Source organism: Anomaloglossus baeobatrachus, chromosome 2 (assembly GCF_048569485.1).
Source record: "Anomaloglossus baeobatrachus isolate aAnoBae1 chromosome 2, aAnoBae1.hap1, whole genome shotgun sequence".
Classification (NCBI taxonomy): domain Eukaryota; kingdom Metazoa; phylum Chordata; class Amphibia; order Anura; family Aromobatidae; genus Anomaloglossus; species Anomaloglossus baeobatrachus.
The window spans coordinates 103,207,347-103,222,546 of record NC_134354.1 but is presented as its reverse complement, the minus strand read 5'-3'; the positions used below and the strand labels follow the sequence as shown (position 1 = coordinate 103,222,546).

The 15,200-nt window shown below is 43.4% G+C and overlaps 1 protein-coding gene across 1 annotated transcript in view; it reads right to left on the bottom strand.

Moving 5' to 3' along the window:
• Positions 1-2,421: 2,421 nt before the first annotated feature.
• NUFIP2 (nuclear FMR1 interacting protein 2) overlaps positions 2,422-15,200 on the bottom strand; it is a 53,742-nt gene continuing 40,963 nt past the window's right edge. Inside the window, exons 2-4 of the mRNA XM_075333179.1 lie at positions 12,469-14,130; positions 8,771-8,803; positions 2,422-3,815 (exon numbers count right to left, since the gene is read on the bottom strand). Coding sequence (XP_075189294.1) covers positions 3,763-3,815; positions 8,771-8,803; positions 12,469-14,130 — 1,748 coding nt within the window. The 3' untranslated portion in view covers positions 2,422-3,762. The remainder of the gene's footprint in view (positions 3,816-8,770; positions 8,804-12,468; positions 14,131-15,200) is intronic.

The window sequence follows — 15,200 nt, the reverse complement described above, 5'->3', positions numbered from 1 at the left end:
TTTTGCGCCGATCAGGACCTGTAGAAGCACCAATTGTCGCGAAACGGCCATGGTCCAGCTCAGTGCTCCTGTCTGTACCCTCTTCCCCCGTTTCCATGAACACTGTGGCTGCTGTTTATTCATATACCTGGATTAAAGGGAACCTGTCATCAGAAATTTAGCTTGAAACCTAAGTTTCCCCCTCTGCAGCTCGTGGGCTGCATTCTAGGAAGGTTCCTGTACTTCTTGTGCCCCCTTTTAAACCAAAATTAAATACTTTATAAACTTGTACCTTTTGCTATATAAATTTTGTAAATCGTCCATGGGGGCGGGCTCTCTGGTGACCGTTGCTGTTCCTCCAGCACATCGACGCCGTCCCCCCACGCTCCATTTCATCCATCAGGACGCCGCCCACTGCGCCCACGCCAGGACACCTGGTGACGTGTGTCACAAGCACGAGATTATGGGCGGCGCTGTGATTGCATCGCAAGTGCCCACCCATAATCTCGTGGACGCGCTTTCCCCCACTGCCTCCAGCGTTCTGCGCAAGCGCTCGCCGGCCAAATGACCCGACGTCACCTCCTTCCCATCTTACCCTGCAGCAGGGCAAGATGGGAAAGAGGCGACGTCGGGTCATCTGGCCAGCAAGCGCTTGCGCAGAACGCTGGAGGAAGAGGGGAAAGTGCGGTCACGAGGTTATGGGCGGCACTTGCTGATGACACTCACAGCGCCGCCCATAACCTCGTGCCTGCGCAAAACGTCACCAGCGGTCACACGTGCACAGTCCCGGTACAGTCGCACAGCGCATGCGCAGGACCACGGGCGCCCAGGGGCGGCGTCCTAAGATATGAAATTCAGCGTTGGGGGGGGGCGGCGTAAATCTGCTGGAGGAACAGCAACGGTCACCAGAGAGCCCGCCCCCATGGACAATTTACAAAATTTACATAGCAAAAGGTACAAGTTTATAAAGTATTTAATTTGGTTTAAAAGGGGCCACAAAAAGTACAGGAACCTGCTAGAATGCAGCCCACGAGCTGCAGAGGGGGAAACTTTTAGGTTTAAAGCAAAATTTCTGATGACAGGTTCCCTTTAAAAAAAGAAAACTTTCACGATTTAAGCGTACCACTGTTCTTCTGTATTCCTGGACCACCGCTTTAGCCATTCCTGGGTTTGACAAGCTAGGCATCTCCAGTCTAATCCAGCAAGTCCTGCAGAGCAGTCAGGATCGCAGTGAGTGAAACCCATGGCAGCCGGGTGGTGCCGCATGTGTTGTGCTACTTTCTTGTCAAACATTAAATAATTGTTTATTAGGCAAATGAAAAAAAACAAAAAACAAAACAATGGCACAGTGAATGCCAAGTCTGGACTTACCTACAATGCCAAGCTATTTTTGGAGCGCCTCCAAGTTGATTTAGGACCACATTTAAGTTCAGCTGAACTTCAATGTGGTCCTAAACCAACAGAAAAGATCAGAAACAAACACATAAATGTTGTAAACTCCCAATCACTTATTCAGTAGGCAGCAACGTACGAGGAAACAAAGCCAAATTTAAAAATGTACACAAATTTTTAGCCCAAAATACATGGATTTTTAGAAAAACAAATAGTGTCCATATCCTTTAAATGAGGCAACCTAAACTGACGGTTTCTCTGGGTTTTTTGTTTTTTTTTTTTGCACCTGATAAAATATCCACATATGCAATAACCATAAAAATTCACAATATTGTGAAGGAGACCAAAATTAAACTGTATGGTTCTAAATGATGTAGCATTTTGTGCCTATTTCCAGCAATAAAATAAATTATTCCAAGCATGAATCAACTGATATGTACGATTTTCAAATTTTCTACAAAAAAAAAAAAAAAAAAGATTTTTTTTTTTTATTTGACAGTTCACTTTCTGCGTGTTGACCACGGCAGCGACAATTAGTTAAATTACCTATAGACCAGGGGTGATATCAGGTGGACTTTTTGCAACTAAAAATTAACCCCTGTAACCACTGGAGGGGTTTGCAACATGATAAAAAAACAAAAAAAAAATAAACATTGTGAATTCTAAACATATATATTTATAGCACCATTCGATTCTATATAACGTTTGTTTTGTTGCAGAGGCACTCTCACAACTATTGCCTGCATAGAAGCCCAACATGGTGTGCTCTGCATGAGTGATATAGGTAAAGCGGACGAGCATGGAGGACATTGCTTGAAGAGAAAGCGACAGTGAGCAACTGAGGAGTGGCACTTCCGCTGTGGGCATAGACTGCATCAGACCTCCCGGTAGCATCCAATGCATTGCAAACCACTCACTTAATGCTAAGGGTCAACACCTTTATTGCTAAAGTCCTGCTTCCAGTAATGTCCTTCATACAGAAAAGGGCACTCAAAATTAAAAAAAAAAAAAAAAAAAAAAAAAAAAAAAAATCAAAGATTTATAGAGGCATACAGTTAAAAAATATATATGTAATCAGACCCCTGTCAGAGTCGTGGAGGTTTTCAACGCGATGTTCATGTGCAATCAGCTGATATTCCACCCAACACAAGTAGGGTAAAAGCGGAGAACCAAAAAGGACAGGAATTCGCAACACACGAGGAGATTATGCAGCCGGAGTCCAGGACAGCCTCACGCAGCTTGCTCCCCCTTTCATACATTGACATCAAACAGGGAACAGATTTTACTCTTTATATATAGATATAGATATCTTTTCAATATATTAAATGCCTAAATAGATTAAATTTTCTTTTGCGTTTTACTATTTTTTTTTTATTTTTATATATATTTTTCATCTTTTGTTCTTCAAAATTTTTAAAGCATCTTTTCTAGTCTTCAATAGATGGGACACAAACTGCAATGATCAAAAAGAAACCTGCTTGTCCGTTTTTTTTTTCTCTTTTTTTGTTTTCTTTTTTTTTTTTTTCAGAATTGAAAAAGTGCATCTGTCTCCAGTTTCCAAAAAAATAGTGAAAAATTAAGACAGCTTGCGTTTGTTTTTTTTGTCTGTGTTTTTCATTTGTAAGTCACAGAAGAAAACAAAGAAGAAATGAAACAAAAACAAAATATATAAAGTGTTATTCTCAAACATAAAAATGTGTTCATAGTTTTAGCCGAGATAAGTGTAATATGCAGAAGCCATTTGAAAAGCAAAATTAAAAAAAAAAAAAAAAAAAAAAAAATTAAAATAAAAAAGGAAGAGGAATTAGACTGGGAGTGACCCCCCCAAAAAATGATACCATGTGCTCTCTCTTCATTGGCAAATAAGTACACAAGCGTGTGTTTCTCTTCTTCAATATGACTGCCACTTAATATGAGTGTCTACAAAGCTTCTGTACTTTTCAGCACTTTAGTCTTTTGTGATGATGACGACTAAAAGGAGAGAAAACAGAAAAAGAAAACGGAGTAAAAAATAAAAAAAATGTACCAGAAATTTTACTTTTTTTCCTGGGAAAGGAGGCTACGGGTCCTGACGGGATCAAAACGGTTTTAATAATATTCTCCTTTTAAATTTGTTTAAATAACTATATATTTATAGACATTTATATAGATAGACTTTTCTATACATAGTTATCTAAACAAAATATATATATACGTATATATATTTATAGAATTATATATCCAAAGATTTGATTCTGTTATGTTCTCGTTTTCCCCTCTGTTTCTTGCACAATTTTTTTTCTTGTTTTTTTTTTCTTTTTTCTTAAAGGAGCATGACAGCCAGGTAATGTCTCTCATGCACTGATGAAATGACTTAGGAAAAGAAAAGCCAGCAGTCCCCTGGCAGTAATCTCAGAGATCGGGGCGGTCCATGGCTTCATTATAAGTGATTATCCTACTGGGATCTGGAAGAAAAAAAATAAATAAAAGTTATAATTGTGCTACAGTGACTTTTTAATGGCAATACTTTGCTTATCTTCATCAGTCATACTTTTGCAATGTGGCCCATTCACTATGATTATGTAGCGGAGAAAACATGTGTCTTTGAAATAAAATTATTTTCTATGCTCACCTGTCTCCAGCGCTGCTGTCTTTGGCACAGCAGTCACTTGCTTCAGGGCCTGTTCATTGCATATTCACTGCACTGCGGACCCAGAAGCAGCAGCCAGAAACACCGGCATCATGGACAGCAGTGCCAGTGAGAGGTGAGTAAGGGTACTTTCACACTTACATTCAGCGGAGTCCGTCACTATGGAGAATAGCGCAGTCCGTTAATGCACTGCGCTATTCTCCATAGACTTGTATGGATGACGCACTGTAACGCAAGTGTCAGCGTTGCATCTGCTGGACGGCGCAGCGTCGTTATTTTGATGTTGCGTCGGGCGGAAGAAACGCAACATGTAAAGTTTTTTTGAGCAGCGCAATCCGTAGGATTTCACTGCGCATGCTCTTTTTTTTTTTTTTTTAAATCAGAAACTTTATTTTGCCTCTCGGTGGCCGAACGTTCAGCTGAGCGCCCGGCCGCCGGCATGTGAGAGCGTTCAGCTGAGCGCCCGGCCGCCGGCATGTGAGAGCGTTCAGCTGAGCGCCCGGCCGCCGGCATGTGAGAGCGTTCAGCTGAGCGCCCGGCCGCCGGCATGTGAGAGCGTTCAGCTGAGCGCCCGGCCGCCGGCATGTGAGAGCGCTCAGCTGAGCGCCCGGCCGCCGGCATGTGAGAGCGCTCAGCTGAGCGCCCGGCCGCCGGCATGTGAGAGCGATCAGCTGATCGTTCACAATAGTCTGCTGCCGGTAAAACTGTAAAGGAGAAAAAAAAAAAAAAAAGCTTCCGTTTTGTACGATCCGTAGCATCCATTGTGCCACTATATGCAACGCATCCGTTGCATCCGTCACACAACGCAATGCTACGGAAGCCGTCAAACGTAAGTGTGAAAGTAGCCTAAAAAGTTCCTGATCTCCGTGTGCTATCACGGATAGCACACTTGTCCAAAATCACGGTACACGGAGGGCCATACGCACCTTCAACATATCCGTGAAAAATGTGTTTTCCACGGATGTGTGAAAGAGGCCTATGACTTTAGGCACAAAACAGTGTCACATGTTCACATGTTGAATAGAAAAAATGCAGACTTATGACTGCAAATGACGTTCAGGGTTCATACTTAACACCTGGAGTCCAGGGCTCGAACGGGAACACTGATTTTTTACGGAAGTCAGTGTCCGAATGTGGTTCACATGCTAATACATTTTGTTGAAAGCGCAGCCAAATCAACAAGCTTTTCGGCATAGTGAAGTTGCCGGTACGCTTCAGTGAATTTAGACGTGGGGTACCCCTTTTTTTTTTTTTTTATAACCAGTGCAGGTCAGCAGACAGCTAGCTGCAGCCCTCACCTGTCTGCTTTATCGGCTAGTTATCAAAAATAGGGGGACCACATGCCGGTCTTTTTAATTATTTAAATTTTAAAAAAATAAAACATAGTAGAAATGTTGCCATTTTGGCTGGGGCTTTTTAGACTTAAGGCCGCTTTACACGCAACGACATCGCTAATGAGAGGTCGTTGGGGTCACGGAAATCGTGACGCACATCCAGCCTCGTTAGCGACGTCGTTGCGTGTAAAACGCAGGAACGACCGTTAACTATCAAAATTACTTACCTTATCGTTGACGCGTCGTTCCATTCCCGATTATCGTTGCTGTTGCAGGACGCAGGTTGTTAGTCGTTCCTGCGGCAGCACAAATCGCTATGTGTGACACCGCAGGAATGAGGAACAACCTCGTACCTGCGGCCGCCAGCAATGCGGAAGGAAGGAGGTGGGCGGGATGTTCGTCCCCTCATCTCCGCCCCTCCGCTTCTATTGGGCGGCCGCTTAGTGACACCGCACGAACCGCCTCCTCAGAAAGGAGGTGGTGCGCCAGCCACAGCGACGTCGCTATGCAGGCAAGTATGTGTGACGGGTGTTAGTGATGTTGTGCGCCACGGGCAGCGATTTGCCCGTGATGCACAACCGACGGGGGCGGGTACGCTCGCTAGCGATATCGCAGTGTGTAAAGTGCCCTTAACTCCCTATTTCAGGATATCCACTTATTTATTAGTCACAATAGTAAGACCCAGAACGGATCTTTTGTATCTAATGGGTATTTGCAGAGGTCATTTTGAAGGGAATGGGAGCAGGTATGCTGTGACATCAACTATTGTGTTGAGGCGTTACCTCTCATTGTAATAATGCCTCTGATAAGCAGCCTGCTGAAAACTTTCTGAAAAAAAAGGAAGTCTAAAAAAGCCCCAGTGGCCAGTGTGAAAATTGCAAGATTACCCCTTATGTGATTTTAAAAGTACATGTAACAAAAAGTTAATTTTTAAAAGAGGCCAGTTATAGATGGTAGCTCCCCTTTAACCCCTTCATGACCATGGACGGATCTATCCGTCATGGAGCGTGTTCCGTTAAGCCCCGCCCCTGCAGGCGGCGATTGGCACACATATCAGCTGTTTTCAACAGCTGACATGTGTTCCTGCATGTGACGAGTGGAATCGCATTCCACCCGTAACATTAACCCCTTACATCTCGCTGCCAAAGTCTGGCAGCGAGATGTATATACGCGCGGTGAAGATTTTCACTTACCGCAGCCCACACTGGAAGTCACGTGAGTGATCACGTGACTTTCGGTGGTTGCTAAGGTAGCACAGGGTCATGTGATGACGCCTGCAGCTATGACGTTTCACTTTCGTTTTCACTCGGTCCGGAGGCCAGGGAAGCAGGAAGTGACTGTATATCTGCTGTTTACAGCTGTATAGCTGTGATCAGCAGATCGATCAGAGCGATCGGATTGCTGATTGCTATAGCCCCCTAGGGGGACTAGTAAGATTATAAAAAGAAAAAAAAAAACACAACCCTAAAAGTTCAAATCACCCCCCTTTCGCCCCATTGAAAATTAAAGGGTTAAAAAAATAATAAATACACATATGTGGTATCGCCGAGTTCAGAAATGCCCGATCTATCAAAATATAAAATCAATTATTCTGATTGATAAACGGCGTAGCGGCAAAAAAATTCCAAACGACAAAATTCCTTTTTTTGGTCGCCGCAAGTTTTACGCAAAATGGAATATCAGGCGATCAAAACATAGCATCTGCGCAAAAATGGTACCATTAGAAACGTCAGCTCGAGACGCAAAAAATAAGACGTCACTGAGCCATAGATCCCAAAAAATGAGAACTCTACGGGTTTCGGAAAAAGGCGCAAAACGTGCGCCACTTTTATTGGACAAGCTTGTGAATTTTTTTTAACCCCTTAGATACAAGTAAACCTATACATATTTGGTGTCTACAAACTCGCACCGACCTCAGGCATCATACCCACACATCAGTTTTACCATATAGTGAACACCGTGAATAAAACATCCCAAAAACTATTGTGCCATCACACTTTTTTTTTGAAGTTTTTCCACAATATTTTTGCTGTTTTGTAGTACACTATATGGTAAAACTTATGGTTTCATTTAAAAGTACATCTGGTCCGGCAAAAAACAAGCCCTCATGATTGACGGAAAAATAAAAGTTACGGCTCTCGGAAGAAGGGGAGCAAAAAACAAAAACGGAAAGTGCCCCGGGGCTGAAGGGGTTAAAGGGAATCTGTCAGCAGGTTTTTGTTCCTCATCTGAGAGCAGCATGATGTAGGCAAAAGAGATTTTGAATCTGAAATTATCACTTAGATTACTGGGTGCAGTCGTTCTGACACAATGTGCATTTTTAGTTTAGGTATGTAGCAGAGCCAAAAAAAAAACCTGGCCCCGCCTACACCGGGCTCTCTATAGAGATTGTACATTCAGGTGGCAGAGGAAGGGGCATGCTGGGCAACATGGCACAAGCCACCTAACAACAGCAATGATAAGGGTCTGGCTGCTAACACAAACACCGCAAATAAAAGATCAGACTGACAACACAGGCTTGCCTGAACTTTGTCTTAACCCTTACAGCATGCTGGCTTCAGGTCACTTAGCAAAAAGTTGCTGACATACCTTTCAAAAGGGAATCTATCAGTAAGATCAACCTCCCCAAACAGGATATAGGGGCATGCAGGTAATTAAAATGTAAGTGTCTATCCATAACTTGATATCTTATTTAATATCAAAATTCTCAAGTGATTTATGCTTTAATTTGTATATAAATGAGGCGTTGTGTGCTCTGGCCGAGATAGAGAACTTAAGGTGCATCTGCCTCCGGAGCTTGCTCTCCACCCAGCAACAACCTCTTTAGTTTGAATAATAGCTCACTGTGTGACGTCAGACAATAAGAGTACCCAGATGTCAATCAAGCAAGAGAGAGCTGATGCTGGGAGGGGAAACAAACTTAGAAAGCTTTGGCTTGTTAAGTGCTCAGGGCGTGGCAGAGCACTTACCACCATATTGGCATATGAAAACAAAATGCTAATTACTGGAAAATGCAGCAACAGATAGAAGATATAAAGGTGTTGATGGATTTAGATTTTAAAGACCTGCATGTCCACATGATTGATTTAGATTTTAAAGACCTACATGTGGACATGCAGGTCTTTAAAATCTAAATCCATCAACACCTTTATATCTTCTATCTGTTGCTGCATTTTCCAGTAATTAGCATTTTGTTTCAGGTAAAGTGGTTGAGCTTACTGACAGATTCCGTATAACCACTACGGGATGCTATGAAGTGGAGATGAACAGCAGCGGTCGCTGTGTGAACTAAAATAATGGCTTTCATAAACAGCCAAGAGCTATGAATAGACCTGGGTCACGTTAATGATTCCAAGAACATAAAAGACACAGATAAAGGCACTTGTTTAGTCAAGGTAAGTAAACGTGGGCCGTGTACCTTTAGGTTTCAACTTACCTTGTTTTTGCAAGTTCAAAATAGATTCCATTTCTGTTAAAGAAAAAAAAAGATAAAAGAGTGTGAGGAAATCTGGAGGTGCACAATGATCTGGAATCTGAAAAGCCACAATATTCTCATATTCACGGGGCTGATCTAGGTTTGAGAGAATCAGCATCCTAGTAACAGGTTCACAAAATGGAATAAAACTTTGAACCAAAAAAAAAAACAAAACAAAACCCCAACCCCCCCTCCACACACACACACACAAATCTGTGTACATTTAAAAGAAATAAAAAAAGATTATGATTAAACCACAGTATTGAACACAATCAAGATCAGCCTTTCAAACATTAGATTTAGATATTCCCGATGCAAAAACGCACCACAATGACCAGACCGGCCAAATATCTCCCAAACCGAAGTCAACAGCATCACCCCTTGAAGGCACATACAAGGCTGTAGAGTTTGGGTCAGGAAAGTCTCATCAGGACATTGCAATCCTACTATGAAAGTCAGGATGTGTGAGACTGCCCTTATATTGCTGGGTTCAGTGAAGGTTGATCTATCAATCATTAATATATCGCCACCTGATTGATAGCTAGTTTGGGATCTCATTGGTGTTCTCATCAATTTATCATAGGCTGCCATGAAACCTGAACAGCATATAGGACAAACGCAAATCAGAAATTCTAAAGGATGCCGGCAATAAAAAGACGAGAGATCTCAAAATAGCCGGAGAACCAATATGGCTGCTGCCGCCTTGTGAAAATATGGCAATTTTGATAGTTTCTCACTGATTGTGAACCCATGGGCTGATCAATTCAATCAGATATTTAGCAGTATTCTAGTAATATGAAAATCAGTATGCAATGTGGCAAGTGATGGGAAAGCAATCTTTGGATTCCCTTCTAAATCATTTATGGCTTAACCACAAAGTTATACTATAAAGGACAAGTTAGGGGGTCCCACCTTTAGGGGGTCCCACCTCTAAGCAACTACTGGGGAGACAGACCAGTTACTAAATGGAGGTCGGCCGCTCTTCAGAAAAATAACTCCATTTACATCATCAGTGAACGTAAATCTTCCACTTGTTCATGGGTTTTTAAAGTTAGAAATAATTTAACATTATGGAAACAATTTTTATTGGGAAAATAAATTACTATTTCTGCCACTTAAAACCCTAAAAAACACTAAGTTATTTCTTCAAAATGCATCTACCAAATAGATTTTCATTGGGAAAGCTGTGGCCATTCACTACAAAAGGGAAAATATAGTATTGCATGGAGTCCAGATGAATGGCCGACTATGTGATACAATATGATGTCCAAAATCCCCATTCTTTATGGCTTGATGGCCCTTATCCTTATGATAGATCTCAGATATCTGATCAGTGGGGACGCAACACCGCCGATCAGCTGTTCCTGGGCCAGCCGGATGTGTAAATAAATAGGGGCTGCGGCCAGGTACTGCACAACCATCTCTTAGGCTATGTGTCCACGGTAGAATGTACCTGCGGATTTTTCTGCATGAAAATCCGCGAGTTTCGCGGCAAATCCGCACCTTATTTTTGCCGCGGATTTGCCGCGGATTTTGATGCGGATTTTTTTTCCCCATTCTATACCCAAAATCCGCACCAAAATCCACAACCATAATTGACATGCAGATTTTTCCGGATCAAAATCCGCGGCAAATCCGCCGCGGAAAAATCCGCAGCATGGACACAGCATTTCCAAAATGCCATTGAAATGGCTTGGAAGTGCCGCTGCTGCAGATTTTCGGAAAATCCGCGGCAAAATCCGCGGTAAATCCGCAGCGTGGGCACATAGCCTTATGTATCCCAAAAAAAGGGTGGATGTGCAATAGCCAGCCATGGCCATTTAGTTGACGGCGCTGTGCAGTTCTGTAACGGAGCATGCCCAACCACCAGAACAGGCGATTGACGGGGTTGCAACTCCACCTGTGATGCTTACAATCTATCCTAGCAATAAACCATTAATGTAGACGTTTGAGACAACCTCTCTTTAAAACACCCTACAGATTAGTAGGAGTCTGAAGACCCGATCACTAAGAGACTGCTCAGAAGTGTACAGCTCCAAAGAAAGTCTATGGGTCCTTACACTGCTCTGTACATGATCATAGCGCACTTAGGAGCAATCTTTTGGTAATCAGTGGGGGTCGCAGCTCTTGAGACAGTAGGGCCTTTACCATCCCAAAAAATAGGGAGGGGGGGAAAAAAAAAAATGCTTGAAAGTTGTTTGACGAAGTCTGGAATCTCACAAGCAGTTTCTATTAATGCGAAGAAATAAAAAAAAAAAAAAAAATATCAGCCTTTCCTTTATACTTCACATTTTGGAGCAACTCCTTTTAGTTCAAAAGCTGCCGCAAGAATCCTACGTCAGATTTTGTCCTGAAGGTGAAATCGCAGACCATCTGAATGTATGGTGTAGTCACATCACTCATCCGACAGCAGGCATCAAAGAAATGAAGGATGGGGTTTGACTGATTTCTATATACTATAACTAGAGATTAACAAATCCAAATGGTAAAGAGAATTACCATGACCATTTTACAGCACACAATTTCAGGTCCCCATTGACCCCATGAGGTTGGAGGTTAAAGGTCAAGTTCAGGTCCCTAAATAAACGTTTAATTACAGTATGGCCAAAACAGACCTTCCACGGGTCCGCTCATCTATAACCATGACCCTTCTTTCGGATAAGAATCACACACGTTACCGGAATTAACTGAGAGGGTAATTACCTTCAAAACACATAGATATATAGCAGAATGTGAGTCAGGAGGGACCTCTCTACATTATATGGGGAATAGGGGCATTTTATGCAGAAAAATGGGCCCCATCTGCTTTTCTACTGAAACTTATTGAGGTTATATAAGGAGCCAAACAAGACATCAGTCTACATATGATTTCATATATATGAATCCAAGAACTGCATTACAATATCAATACAGGCACAGACACCTTTAGGACTTTAGGATCTTTTCTTCTGCATAGGCTGGTCACAAGACTTCAAGGATTTCCCAGTACTAGCAGAGCGCGAGCGCGCACACACACACACACACACACACACTTTATTGTTTCATAAGACGCACCTCAAATTTAGAGATAAAGTAAAGAAAAAAAAAAAGGGGGGGGGGGTGTCCGTCATACTCTAGTAGTGTCTTACCGGAAGGTGGGTGTGGGGGCGATGCTGTAGGGGCTGTGCTGGCTGTGTGGAGCAGGGCAGTGCGGTGGATGTCACAGATGCTGTGTCGGCGGTGTGGGCTTCAAAGAAATGGCCGAGTCGGCGTGTGCACAGATTGAGCTCTCAGCTCAATGACAAGCCAAGATTCTCATCTGCGCATGCACCACTTCTCAGCACCATTTTCCTTAAGTCCAATGCTTGGAGATCAATGGGCCGGAAGCGGTGCGCGTACAGATGAGATCTTGAGCCAAGAACTCCATCTACACACGCACCGACTCCAAGCGCCATCATTTGAAGCCCGCACCGCCAACAGAGCATCTCACCCACCACACTGCTCCATACAGCCCCCACTGCAGCAAGCACAGCAGCCATTCTCCACCTCCCAGTAAGCTACATTCACATTATAATACGATAATCATAATATGATATTTTGTGACCACCTTAGAGTCTGCCTTCTGCTGAATAACAAACGCATTATTCCTCACAAATTACATAGCTCTACATGATCTTTACCTTTAGTGTGATAGTTTATAGCAGCCCTCAGGTCAAAAGAACCCCAGCTATCTTTGCAATCAAGATCTCCGTGGTACCTCTTATCTTTGGCGGAGGTCTGTAAAGTGTTTTTCAGAAAGGTCTGAGGAATTTCTTCGCTTTCACAGACCCTGGCTTGAAACACTATTAAACCCTGACTAGCAGCTTCCGGCTTTAACAGTTCCCCTATATGTAGGGTTTCTAAGGATAAAGCACCCCCATCTCCCCCAGAAACATGAGCTGCTTTTAGTGTGGTACCATCTGGAACTTGAGGGCTAGTCCGTTTCTCCAGCTCGTAGGCCTTGGGAAAAACCGGGCGCTCATTTCCTGAGGGAACAGTTTCTGCACCCTGTGAGTCAGGAGGGGTTGGTTGTTCCCAAACCATCTGCCCAGTGTCTGGCTTGTCCTCTCCAGCCTCAGGGCCGGCACTTGGTTCATTTATAAAAGACAAGCCCCACTGATTCTGAAAAATGTCTCCCAAGTTTTGCTGACTGGACTGTCCAGACTGGTCTCCCTGCAAAGCATCCGGCAGGGCATGTTGCATATTTGAAGGATAAGTAAAAAGGCCAGATTTCTTTTGTTCAGAGGGGTTTGTAGAGGCAGAAGAGAGTTCGGTGGGCAAAGGCTCTGCTCCCCCAGGCAGTGTGTGTGAAACAGTACTAGCAGCAGTAGCCATAAAACCCCCATCAGCTCCTACTAAAAGGGGTCCATTGGCAAAATTAATTGTAGATACAGACTTCATGGCGGACATGGGAACCTGGGACACACAATTTGATGATGTTATTTCCCCACCTGAAGAGAAGGAGAGGGATGAGGGAGAAGTTGTGTTGTTCTGGGCTGCTTTGAGGTTCTCTTTAACTTTACTTGCATAACTAATTTTGGGAACTATTTTAGCACTACTGTTATCAACAGGGAAAACAGGAGGGGGTTTAAACAATGTCCAAGAGTCCTCCTTAGTGGAGCTAACGGGAGATGCTTTCCCCTTAGGTCGGTCATCAAACTTCTTCCCTACAACGGGTTTGGCATCAGAGTTTTTCCTTGGAATATCTCCGGGATTTAATTTACTCCGACCGATGCCTGTAGCGGAAGGTTCACTTTTCCAAGTGGCTTTCCCGTTATCGCCCCGAGATGCAGTTTTCAGATCTGCAAACAAATCTGGCTTTAAATTTTCAGAATCCAGTTTTGTTTCAGAGTCTGACATTTTGCCACTCAAAAAGCCGGAGTTCTCAACAGGCTTAGCGCTCGCGAACTTGGCTTTCCTTTTGTTTGCTGTGGCATATCCACTCTCGGAACCGCTGCCATCGTTCTCAGCGCCTTTGCTTACATAGCCGTTAGTAATAAAACCAGCGCTGTTACACAGCAAACCATTGTGAATCTCCCCCTTATCTGTGCATTTGATATCTCTAGGTTTGCTTTCATAAGATCTCTCATTTTTTTTGTCCATACTGTTCTTATGAAGCAAAGTTTTAGGTTTATTGTTCGCCTTTCCAAAGTTAATAGTCTTGGCTAGGTGCTTGGAATTGGTGCCGACTTCTGCAGGGGCTTGCTGGCTACCGTTGGAAATTCTGGAGGCAGTCTGGTTTGCAGATTTGTCAGAACCCAGGGTCTTGCGGTCTCCTGTAGTACCATTTAGCTCTCCATGTACTAAAAGAAGAAAAAAGAAAAAAAAACATTGTATGAAACAGAAATTACAACATCCAGAGTTTTTCAAGGTATCTCACGTTGGTAAACCTAAGGAAAATTGCCTGCCATGTTAAAGCATGACTCCAGTGGGGGGAGGTTTATTTCACTGCTGGAGTGGTGCTTTAAATCTAAGTCCCCTGCCCCTAGTGTTATACCCACCCTCCGCTATCTTCATCTGTTCTCAGTGACGCTCCTGTTGGTCTCTGGTCATTTAGGACCTGCCGGCAGCTCCAATGTTTCTTGGAGCTAATCGGTGGTCACAACTCAATACAAGTCTATGAGAGCCTTTCTGGCTCTCAAGACTTGGGAGCTGGTGAGGTGACTGACTTCTAGCCTGTCAGAAGCTATGGGCACAAGATAGCGCTGAAGGACCGGAGCGGTGCTGAAAAAAGATGAATACGCTGGAGGGTAGAGTATGAGACCTAAAGCAGGGGACAGATTTAAAGCACCACTCCAGCACTGAAAAAAAGAAAAACTGCTGGAGTGATGCTTTAAGAATAGCTTATCAGTAGTATATGCCAAGACCTAGAATCTGAAGGATAAGACCCCGGTAATCAATTCAATGATGAAGGCACGTTTCACTACCAACAGTGCAGAGAAAGGAAACAAAAAAAACCCAAAACACTGAACTGTTCCTTCATTGCATTGACCCTCCTTGCCCACACATTGGATAAAAGTCAAGCAGACCTGCCAATTTCTGCAGGATGGCCTGTCTAATGTACATAGGAGTCTCACAACTAAGTACAGAGTGCTTACGCCAGGGAACATGCCTAATCCTTTTGGCGAAGGCTCTGGCAGTGGCTCATTCTCCTCCATGCATCAAAAAGAAAATACAACTCCTTGCTGAGCGTGCATGCTTACGACTTCTTAAAGGTAAACACGCACAGTATGAATCACACCTTGCCAGGTATGTTATATTCTGGTGCTTCAGACAAATCATACATGAACAAGGAATCGAAGAGAAAGACTTGCCAGAGACTGGTCTCCAGCAGCTTCTCACAGAGCTCCTCTACAGAGGTAGGTGTGTGCAA